Source organism: Phyllobates terribilis, unplaced genomic scaffold, assembly GCF_046119375.1.
Source record: "Phyllobates terribilis strain yellow unplaced genomic scaffold, ASM4611937v1 Scaffold_11__3_contigs__length_659146591, whole genome shotgun sequence".
Lineage (NCBI taxonomy): Eukaryota > Metazoa > Chordata > Amphibia > Anura > Dendrobatidae > Phyllobates > Phyllobates terribilis.
In genome coordinates, this window is record NW_027362771.1 from 590,917,513 (window position 1) to 590,929,799 (window position 12,287).

The 12,287-nt window shown below is 42.2% G+C and overlaps 1 protein-coding gene across 4 annotated transcripts in view; it reads right to left on the bottom strand.

Annotated features, from left to right (window-relative positions):
• Positions 1-2,767: 2,767 nt before the first annotated feature.
• Positions 2,768-12,287, bottom strand: part of ACHE (acetylcholinesterase (Yt blood group)) — a 43,123-nt gene continuing 33,603 nt past the window's right edge. For 2 of the 4 annotated variants that reach the window (XM_073654394.1, XM_073654393.1), the window contains exon 4: positions 6,600-7,014. In XM_073654394.1, the coding sequence (XP_073510495.1) occupies positions 6,890-7,014 (125 nt within the window). In that variant the 3' untranslated portion in view covers positions 6,600-6,889. Of the gene's footprint in view, positions 5,618-6,599; positions 7,015-9,967; positions 10,222-12,287 lie in introns of those variants that run through there. The other 2 variants (XM_073654395.1, XM_073654396.1) reach the window with 2 other exon arrangements.

A 12,287-nucleotide genomic window follows, 5' to 3' on the forward strand; every position in this document is an offset into this window, starting at 1 on the left:
TTCGCGATACATGACCCCATCTATCCTCCCTTCAAAACGGTGCAGTCGTCCTATCCCCTTTGCAGAAAAGCACCCCCAAAGTATGTTTCCCCCACTATGCTTCATGGTTGGGATGGTGTTCTTGGGGTTGTACTCATCCTTCCTCTTCCTCCAAACACAGCGAGTGGAGTTGATACTAAAAAGTTCTATTTTGGTCTCATCTGACCACATGACCTTCTCCCATCCCATGCAGGTATACAATTTTGTCCCTTGTGTTTTTAGACAGCTCTTTGGTCTTGGCCATGGTGGAGAGGTTGGAGTGTGATTGATTGTGTGGGTGGACAGGTGTCTTTTATACAGGTAACGAGTTCAAACAGGTGCAATTAATACAGGTAAAGAGTGCAGAGTAGGAGGGCTTCTTAAAGAAAAACCAACAGGTCTGTGAGAGACAGAATTCTTGCTGGTTGGTAGGTGATCAAATACTTATTCCATGCAATAAAATGCAATTTAATCAATTAAAAAATCATACAATGTGATTTTCTGGTTTTTTTTTTTTAGATTCTGTCTCTCACAGGTGAGTGAAGCTATGCATTGTTAGAAAAAGGTCTGGATAGAGCGGTGCGACTGATCTGTTTTTGGTGACTCTGGGAAGTATTGTTTGGCTTGACATGAGCCGACTAGGTGAGGACAACCAAAGACACAGCATCTTGGGCTAGGCTTGACATGAGCCAACTGGGCGAGGACAACCAAAGACACAGCATCTTGGGCTAGGCCATGTGAGGCCTTATTTCTAAGGACTTAGAGAAGCCCTGCTTTTGAGAGATTGGCATTCTCTAAGAGATTCAAGTCAGCGTTTCTGATTATTCGGGACTCAGCCCAGAAAGGACACTTCAGTTTCAGGACATACCGATACCATATAGAGCTGAATATATATGTGCATATATAAATAACTTTATGGAGGTCTAGTTAGTAAGGAGAAAAGGCCTCTTCTGTAAGAGACATTTAAAAAAAAAAAAAGTGCTCTGAGTATGCAATTATTAAAGTACTGGCACAAGACTGTCGTTTTATGGATATATGCATGTAATCGCACGGAATTTTGCTTGCATACAATTGTTAATTCTGTTAACTGTACCTGTGTATACTCTTAGTCGGTTTTATTTAGAGTAACTGCTGTCACTGTATTTGTTATATATACGTTCACCTATCATCCTTTCCTTGGTTTTATAAACGGGTTAGTAAATGTTCATATTGTATTAACTAATCTTTGTGTGTGTCTGCCGATTGCTGCTATACCTCTTGTCCGGTGGCCGTCCCTCGTCCATGTTTCATACCTGACTATCCTTCATGCCAGCTTGCATCACCGAACAGCAGCTGACTCCCTTGCCCAGGGACCCCTGTGTATGTCCAGATCTCTGTATAGAGCTTAAAGGGTAAAGGTCAGGGCAACCCCCAGAGTTTTGGCAAACAGAGTAGCGCATAGCCTGTTTGTGGTAGCCATTTTAGAGCTGCCAGGCGACCACTGACAAAGCCACCTTACAAAGAGAACATTGAGAAGATCAAAAATGAAGATGGCTTACAGGATAACTATTACCAAGGACAAGGAGATGTTCAACATAAGGGTCACTGGTTGACAGTGAGAAGAACAATGAGGGAGGAAGTTGGAAAGAAAGTCAGACAATTGGGGGAGTAAGAACAAGAAGAAGAGGAGGGAATTGGACAAATAGTAACAAGGACAGGGGGTTCAAGATCAGATACACCCGGAAACAATATGGAGGACAAGAAAAGAAGAAGTTGTGAACGAGGAGAATGACAAGACAATTGGAAGAGTGAGATGAGAGGAAAGGTGAGAAGAGGAGAGCTATGAGACAAGTGGAAGAGTAAGAAGAACGTTGACAGGAGGAAAATCATGAGAGAACTAGAAGAGTAAGAGAGGAAGGTTGAAAAAAGAAGAGATATAAACCAATTGGCAGATTAAGAAGAAAATGAAGAGGAGGAAAGTAACAAGTCCAATGAAAGTGTAGGAAAAACATGAAGAGGAGGAAAGTTATTTAAAAAATGAAAGTGTAAGAGGCACATGGAGATAGGAAAAAGAGTATTAGAAGATGAAAGTTAGGAGACAACTACAGGAGACCAAATAATATGGAGACATTGTGGGACTATTATGAGGAAAGTAATAAGATAGTTGGATACCCACCAGAAATTGAGGGGGGGGGGGGGATACCAAACCCAAAAAATTAAACAAGACACATTTTACAAAACTCAGAATATTTCATGTTCTTTATTGAACGATGCACATACAAGGCTTTTTCCTCATCAGCACACATTTAAAAGGAAGGTCTCATTTTCCTGTTTGTAATAGTAGCATTCAGGTTGGCCAATAACTGTTAGTTCCCAAATCTGGGCACCACCAGTATTACACTTTTTACCTTTCCCTTCTCCAGACTAAAGTTTCAAGCAGTTGATATTTGAACCTGATCTTGGAGGACCCAAGTTAGAAGGGTTTGGGTGGCTCTCGTCTTCAAGAACTTGACCAGTTTCTGGAACTGTTGTAGAAGTGATTTCAAGTGTAGTTAAATATAGATCTGGAATCTATGTATATATCTTTGTAATCTGTAATATAATATAATACTGCACATCTTATAAATATATAATTACTGACAGTTGTAAATTCACACGGAACAGTACAGAAAACTCTCAAAAGATTACAACCAACCAGATCTTTCTTTTTTTTTCAGCAGCGCAAACCATCAACAGCCAATCAGGCTTTTACTAGTTTATTATTGGCTGGATTGGATACATTTGCATATTTGGGCAAAATTACGATCTAACAGTCAATAGAACAGTCATGATTAAGTGTAGATTGAGGGATACTTTGATTTAAAGGGGAAATCCATCTATCCATATCTGGTCAACTTATGTATCTAACTTTAAATTCTAAACTTGAATAACTTATAAAATTATTTTAGGTTTAATGGCTTTCTGTGTTCATTATCTTCTAAAAGAGCGCATTATATAGCATGTGGTAATGTGAGATATGGTAGGGCAGGATTCCCCAACTCCAGACCTCAAGGCCCAGCAACAGGCCATGTTTTCAGGATTTCCTTAGTGTTGCTCAGGTGATAATTGCATCACCTGTGTAATAGTAAGGAAATCCTGAAAACATGACCTGTTGGTGGGCCTTGAGGACTGGACGTTGGGGAATCCTGTAGTAGGGGGTTCGGCAAAAAAAATAACTGCAATAGGTTCAGGGACCAGTCATATTCAGCAAATAATGATTAATTGTCCTAAGGAAGAGAGATACTGAATTATTAATGAGACTGATGGTTAATAGGACGTTCGGAGAAGTGGAATTTGATGAGGTTTCTAAAGGTCCACAGTGTCATCAATGACGCCATCATAAGATCCATTACTATACTTAATGGAAGTATGAAGGACTTGGCTAAGTTTTGCTCGTAAATATTGTTTTGGCTCTATGCTGCAATGTTACCTCCTTTTTTTCTGTAGTTTGTTATTTCTTGGTTCATTGCACTCGGGGCCACATGCCGAATCTAACCTCTTATGTCGTCATTTCTGTAAACCACTGTCGTATTACCCATCTTCTTAACCCTCCAGAATCTGCTCTACTGCGATTCTCAATAAACCACCTCAGTCTCCGCTTAAGGAAGAATTATCTACATTGTCTCCCATCTACGGGGAAGGTGTTCCCTTTCTCCAACAATTGGAGAGCCAGCCAGGAGGAGAAGCCCAAGAGGAGAAGCCCAGGAGGAGAAGCCCAAGAGGAGAAGCCCAAGAGGAGAAGCCCAAGAGGAGAAGCCCAAGAGGAGAAGCCCAAGAGGAGAAGCCCAAGAGGAGAAGCCCAAGAGGAGAAGCCTTCCAGAAAAATCTGTAGACAAGATCAAGAGATGGTGAGGGGAGAAAGGTCTGGCGCCACTGGACTGGAAGTCCCCAAAGAAACCAGCTGGAAGATAAACCTCTCGCGCGTGCCTCCAAGTCTACATGATTATTATATAAGAAAAGTAAAAGGACTGCGAAAAAAAAACAAAAAACAACACGCCCACAACCAATAAGAAACCTCAATGTAAGTGAGCCTAAAGGATGATAAAAGTTGTGCGCCATGGGAGCAAAGGCTTTCAAAGATGGGAAGGAGACACCTGGAAAGCTAACAGAGAGGATGGAATGCAACCACACCTCTTTATACAGCTCGGACAAGCAGGTGTCTTCAAAGTCCTCTTTCTCCAACAATGTAGCTGTTATTCGAGTAATGGAGGTATCAGAGCAATGTCAAAGAGGCCCAGGGTACTCTCTCAATCACTATGGACCCCCTATGCCATCTTATTGTGTTCTACACATTTACATGGAATTCCCCTTTAAATTTGGTGAAACGTCACGATTGTTACATAGTACTATATGAAAGCTGAGATCTGATTGGATGCACATTCACCGGCCCACTCCGTCATTTTAAAGGGGCCCCGACTCATTAATATAGATGTTGTATAATCATAAAAATACAGACAGTAACAAAATAAAAATGTAATTTACGTATAACATAGTGGAAACGTACATACAGCAATGCTGGGACCTGTAGTCCCCTCATAGCCAGAGAACCACAGCTCCTAAATCTTTATCATATCACAGATTAAGTGCATAAAAGATTGGGTTAGACCATGAATGACATATGGCTTGCAGCAGATCTTAAGGAACCTATGGCTTTCTGTAGGAACCCACTCAGGATGGTACAATTTAAAGGGGGAGTCCACTTTAACTAAAGATCATGAGGCTGAGCAATTGAAGTGATAGAAGATTCCCCAACGTATGACTAGAGCATATCATGAGGATTATAGGGTTAAAGTGGTGCCTCCTTAGTAGCAGGTGGGGCAGAATTAAAAGTGAACTTCCCCTTTAACACAGACAGCCGTACCATTGTAGGTGCGTATAAGAAAAGCAAGTAGCTTATGAGACTGGTGAGTATTGCGGTACAGTATCATCTATAGGATGGGGGGGGATATCTGCCCTCTTCTACCGGGTACCCCACAATTCAGACCCCGGGTAGAGGGGACAACGTTCACAGCATCACAAATAAATAGTTTACACATAAATCTCCCTCCATATATATATATATATTAGAAATATGTTTATATTATATATTTGTATCTTTATATCCTCAAACACTATATACAGATGGACATGCGGACAATGGGGGGGGGGGGGTCACAGCGTCATACAGGTATATGCCCCCCACCACGCAGTATGGGGGCGGGTGATTGGACTTTGGGAGACGTACAGTACCTACAAAGGACGGGAACAATCACGTGACTTGCGTGTGTGAGTGGTACCGTGTTAATGTCTTTATGCGTGTCTTGCTCTTAAAAAGAAATCACACAATGGAGGCGGTAAGGACACAAGGGTCTACAAACCCCTCGTCCTGGACTCTGCAGAATCGGAGTAGTGATGTTGTCACTTATATATATTTTTTTTTTTTATTTTGCTAGAAGACCAGAAAGGTTGGGTCGGTGAGGTCACAGCTCGCTGCAGCGCTCCTGCTTGCTGTAATGGTCAAACTGGTTCTTCCATCGCATCATGTAGGCACTCCAGCGATGGAACTCCACCTTCCATTGGCGCTCAGCTTCATCGATGTTATCTGGACGGGTGGGAAACGAGAGAGAGAGGAAGAGAGGGAAAAACAGCATAAGAAAAAACCCATAATAAAGAGAATAGACAGGAAGAAGTATCCCAAAATCCCAAAGGAGCAGGGAATGCACTACGAAACAGGTCTCGGAAAGGTAGGTGGTCACTAGAAGAGAAAATCGCTTCAAATGCCTCAAATTTTTTAAAAAAAGATAAAATATTATACATACTTACACACTAATAAATGTACTCACTAGGTATGTAGAACCTGGTCCCACCAGTCACAAAAGCAACCGGTGGCTACTGGACGGGGCTCGAGAACCGCCTTTGACCTGACGTCATCCACAACTCTTCTTTTGATTAGCCAATGTGGTGAGATAAATGTGATGTCGTGCCAGGCTGGCTAACCAAAGGAGGAGTCGCAGATAGCACCAGGTAACAGGTGGTTCTTAAGGCTCCCAGCCAACGGCCACAAGTTGCCGACCTGCCCAATGGACTAGATAATGCACCAACTCCAATAATCCCATCCCTCCCCAACATCTCAGTACAGTTTGCTGCTTGGTCAGTCCAGTCCTAATTTACAGGATTCAGTCTTCTTCACATTACAGGTCCTGTTAGTTCTTCAGTGTCAACTTGTTCTCAGGATGACAGGGTCTGATGTATGAAACCTCTCGCGATGTCGTGAAGGCTCTAGGCCTTGAAGGTGCCAAAGAACTGATGACACCCATTAGGTGAAGAAAACCAGATCAAAATGACCAAACTGGGAAGTTGCGCTCAGATATTGTGAGCTGATGAAGAGTGAGAATTTTTTTTCTGCTTTTAAAAACATCTTCCTACACAAATATTGCAGTTTGCCAAAGTCTGACAAGGTGAAGTTTTAATTCTTTATTTTATACCATATTTATTCTACTCCAAAGAAACATCTTAAGTAGTCTGCCTGATCACAAGTGTCTAAAAGGGATAATTTTTGGACCTTTAAAAAAAAAAAACCTAGAAAATTTCAGTGCACTTTTATTAAATGAGCGGTTAGTAGCAACCATATTGAGAAGTCTGAGTTACCAATACTGACATTACTAAATCAGGGTTTGCAACACACACCTTCTCCATATGACTGTTATCGAAAGATCTGAGTAATAATGCAGGATGAGATATGACTTGGCATGGGGAGTACTGTGAAGAGTCTGACAGTCTTATAGCTAAGGATCCAATACCCAACAAGAATTCCAAGCTTTCAATGTTACCCACATCAAGGCCAATCTGCCACTAGAATGAGAACATCTTGCCCCTAGTAAGCAGATTCTCGTGGGGAACTGGCGTGTAAGGACTCCATCCATGATCTTTGTATGCTGTCCATTTCAGAATTTCCCCCGCGATAGGTAGGGGGTGCAGGGTGGATAGGGTCAGCTGGACCTACAGGGGGAACAGTCGTCAGTTCAGTTTGCGCATGACAGATTGTGGGGAAGCCCCTGCCTTTAGTCATTTTTCTTATTGCAATATTTTGTGACGTATAAGGGGACAGGTCACGCTAATGAGAGCCATACAAGATACAGATGAACGAATGATGAGGGTAGACATGCAAAAAAAAAAAAAAAACCCCTTTGTGTTATCCATTTTTTTGTGTGGGGGGGGGGGGGGGGGGGGGGAAGGTTGCCCATTCCAAGCATTTTTAAGAGTGTCCAAGAGTTAAATGACTCACACGTACACATACAGTGCCTTGATAAAGTATTCATATGCCATGAACTTCACATTACACTCACCAGCTTAATCTCCCACATTTATGTGATATATGATCAAAAAGCAGCAAGCATCTGATATGTGAGGGAAATGATTCATGTTTAAAGTTTTAAAAACCAGGTCTCTGAAAAATGTGATGCATGTATTCAACCCCCCCCCCCCCCCCTTCCTAAATAAATACCAAAAAGAAAAAAACCCATAAGTAAAATGAACACAAACCCAGCTGTAAATAAAAAGCAAAAAGTGCATTTAAATAAAATATTGCTCTTCATACAGTTTGATCAAAAATAGCTTTACTATCCCACCACGACAAGGTGAACCTGCTTGGGATAGTCTGACACATGGTAAGGTTTTTCATATTGGACAGTGTAGAAGTTGACCTCTGTATGAATAAGGGCAGACAAAGGATGAGATTCCAGACTGCATTTATGTGCTGCAAGTATACCAACTTAAAACAAAGCTCAAATTGCTTTTTTGCATTCTGTGCAAACTAGGGTATGGCCTCCCTTCCTACAGCTGGATAGTTAAAAAGCTCCCCCTGGCTGGCATCCACAGTTCAGAACCCAGTCCTTTGTCTGCCCTTTCACACATGGTAAGGTGTTTAATATTAGACTGTAGGACTATCCTGAACAGGTTCACCTTGTTGTGATGGGATAGTAACACTATCTTTGATCAAAATTAGTATGTGAAGAACCCCATTTCATTTAAATGCACTTTTGCTTTTTATTTACAGCAGGGCTTATGTTCACTTTGCTTCTTGTAGCAGTCTTTTTTTTTTGGGGGGGGTTGTCACCTTTCTAGAAGTGCGAAGCTAGTAGAGACATGTGCACCTTTGCACACTCTGAGATTGCTGGATGGAGATGTCTGATCAATTTAAGTCTTACCACTGAGACTCTGTGGCATTTAGGTCTGGACTGATGTTAAACAAGTTGTCCACTACTATACATGATGGCCCCATTGATTTAAAAGAGTGGAAAGAAGTGTTTTTTGTAGTTATTTTGTGACATGGCTAGTGAAGTCAGCAATAAGGCCGCTCACAGATAAATGAAAACAAGGCAATTACAAAAAATTCTCTCTACTCTTTAAATTGATGGGGCATTATATATAGTAGTGGACAACCTCTAACACAAATGTGTTACTGTAAAAATAGGTGCAGGATTTCCTAAGTATTGCACAGGTGATGACCCCAATACCTTGTGCCATGCTAAGGAAATCCAGAAACCATGCACTGCTGATGACCCTTGAGGATTGGAATTGAAAAGTGTGGATCTCAACCCCTTCATTGTAGCTCTGGTAGGATGTTTAGGGTCGTTGTTCTGGAAGGGGAATCTATTTCCAGTCTCAAGTCTCTTGCAGCCTCTAACATTTTCCTCCAGGATTGTCCTGTATTTCGCTCCATCCATCTGCTCAGCAACTCTGACCAGCTTCCCTGCCCCTGCTGAAGAAAAGCCTCCCCACAGCAGGACGCTGCCACCACCATGTGTGACAGTGGGGGTGATGTGCAGTGTTTGTTTTCCACCACTCAAAACACTGCACATCACCTTAAAAACACCATCCCCACCATCACACAGTGGTGGCAGCATCATGCTGTGGGGAGCCTTTTCTTCAGCAGGGGCAGGGAAGCTTGCTAGTGGATGGAAATAAATACAGGGGAATCCTGAAGAAAAACCATGTTAGACACTGCAAAAGAGACTGGGGTGTAGATTTACCTTCCAGCAGGACAACAACCCTAAACATCCTGCCAGATCTACAATGGATGGAGAGACTGACCCCCAAAAAGACTGCAGAGAAGGGTGGTCCTACAAAGTACTGACTCAAATTTAGAAAACCTCATGCATCATTTCCTTTTACACCAAATATTTGTTACATTATGGGATCTACCAATGCAAAGTATTTTTTTTTATTGAGATTTTAAGTGCTTCAAATGGGCAACACGAAAAATTAGATATAATTTGGGATTTTTATTGCCTTTTACATATTTGTTTAATAACAAAATTTGGATAAAGGGGAATTTTTCTCCCCCCATTTAAAGGTTTTAAACAGAATAAAATGAAAGGCCGTCTGACCACCACTAGAGGGAGCTCACTGCACAGTTTTACTGTGAAGCAGCAGGGTGCTGTTATCTGCCCTTTTGTGACCCCGCTGCAGGCAAGAGCCAGCACTGGGGTTCAGCCTCTAGATCTCAGCTGCCAATGACAGCATAGAAACAAGTGACAAGGAATCTGCAGATTACATAAACTTTTAGCAGACCTTATACTAGCCTGCTTAAAGTGAAGGGACCAAAGTTAATTTTTTTATAGGATTTTTAGGTCCATGCTGACACCCCACCATGGCTGCTGTGTGATCGAAACCAATAATCAGAGGAGGTGCTGGCATAATGGCAGCCAGGAGAAGACTTGCAGGGTCTGGTAGTCTGTGGCCACGAGAGCAAAGTGGCTGGACCAGGGTCCTGAAAATCATTGCCAAGTGACCACTAGGTGGTGCTGCTTATAGGACTCATGCCTGTACTCTACAAGGGGTTAATATGCATGCAAAGGGATGGAGTCAGATGGATCAGTGCATTTTAGTCGTTTTAGGAAGGTGAAATGGTAAGAAAATATATAAAAAAAAAAAAAAACAAACAAAATAGTTAAAAGCATAAAAAGAAGTTAAAATTTATTGAATCAATAAAAAAAGAAATGAACTTGGATAGGCACCAAACAGATGAAGAAGCATGCAGGGATATATGTATCTGCTTGGAGGTACTTTTTCTTGTTGCTCTCAGTCCATTGCAGTTGGGACTTCACACTTAACCCTTTCTAAACTGCACCAGGATCACACAGAGTGCGACCAGCACCACATAGGAGCTGTTTTGGAGGCAGTTTGAGCAGGGCCCTTCGGTCGCTATAAAAAGGGAGGGAGAAAGTCAGATGTCAGATCAAAATACTGGAGGAATATATGAAAAAGTTTAAAAAAAAAAAAAAATTAACACCCTCCTGCTTTACATGGAAAGAATCAGTGAACATGAACCGCTAGATTTAACAATAGTAATTTTTACCACTGGAAGCCAATTTATATGGTAGAAAATTGCAAAGGAAAAAAGAGAAAAAGTAGGCATTAGTCCTACCAGTAGTAGTTTTTCCAGGAGTCCATCATGAGGTAGTCCTTCATATCCTTGATAGGGACAGGAACACAGGTGGTTAAAAGACCCCTCCCTTCACCAACCGCCAGTGATTTTTTCACATACCACACCAGGATGAATAAAACTCCATTTTATTCAGTTTCCTCCTAATACGTTACCTTTACATAGCACCCATTACATTCCCGGTCTGCTGTCATGGACTCCTGGAAAACCCATTACCGGTAGGACTAATGCCTACTTTCCAGGATGTCCCTCCTGACAGCACCATCAGAATACATTCAGGACAACTGCTTGGAGGACCCCCTCTTCTGAAGGCCATATTTTGGCCTTATAAAATGTCCAGTTTAGAAGGTCTGCAAAAGGTGTTAAGATTTGTCCATGTTGCAGCTCTGGTGCACCGAAGCCCCTGCTCCTCCTGCCCATGATGTGGCTACTGCTCTAGCAGAATGGGCTCTGATGTTGTCCAGAGGAGACCTTCCTTCTGATGAATAGGTCAGGCTGAGCACCAACCTAACCCATCTTGCTTTTGAAGTCTCCCCACCTCCCTCCTTGTTTTTTACCTGAAAACTGTATGAACAGATTGGGATCTATTCGCCAGTCCTTTGTGGTTTCCAGGTATTGGAGGACTCCTCTTCTGATGTCTAGGGAGTGAAAAAGGTCAGCTCTTGCCCTCCTTCTGCCAGGACCATAAAAATAAATAGTTAAGACTTTTGGCTCATGTGGAAAGTTGCTACTGCCTTCGGTAGGAAAGCTGGATCTAGCTTGAGGATAATGCAGTCATCCAGGATCCTTCGGTATGGATCTTTGATGGAAAACGCCTGCATTTCCCCTATTCATCTTGCTGTAGTTATAGCAGCCAGGAAGGCAATCTTTAAAAGATCAGGTCTGAATTCTCAGGAGGCTCATATGGTGGTTTGCACAAACCATTTAGGACTACATTTAAATCCCATGGTGGGACATAGGCTTTAACAGTGGATCTCACCCTACTTGTGGCTTTAATGAATCTCGCAATCCATGATGGCACTCAAAGTGGAAATTTGTACTTTCAAAGTGCTAGGTCTCAGGCACTTATCAAATCCCGGCTGTAGAAATTCTAATTTTTTTGGATTAGGGCTAGAGATTTCTACCATACTCTCCCCAAAACTTCCTCAAGATGTTTATATTGCTGATGTTACTGGCCCCCCTTTTGTATAGTTGATATGATGGGATCTGAAAGCCCCCTAGATCAAGATCTGCCTTGCAATATCCAGGCAGACAGTTGCGGATACTTCACATTGAGATGGCAGATCAGTCCCTGGAAAAGTAGATTGGGATCTTCTAGGGACATCTCTCCAGAAAGGCACGTCCTTTTCAGCAAAGGAAACAAGCGTCTCCTAGGCCAAAATAATGGTAGTAATACTATTACCTTGGCTTGATCCTCCTGTATCTTTAGCACTGCCGGATTTGGGAGTAAGGGAGGAAACCGCATACGCCATGTCCATGTCCCAGAAATGGGATAAGGCATCTACCCCCAGCTTTTGAGGGAAAAGGTTTTTTTGCAGTGAACAAATCTGAGTACCACCCCATTGATTGTGATGGAATTCCTCCCAGTCCAGTTTCCATTCTGACTGTGGAACCATTTTTCGATTGAGAGTTCGGAGACCCCTGCAGGTGTATTGCTGTCATTTATAGATCTTTCCAGCTAAAGCCTGCAGATGACGATGTCTTCGTCCCCCTTGACGTCTGAGGAAGGCTTTCGTGATATTGTCTGACAGGATTGAGGTTTTCAGGTTTGACTGACTTTTCAAATGTCTCCCAGACGGCCTGGAGCCCTGAGGATCTGATTGGT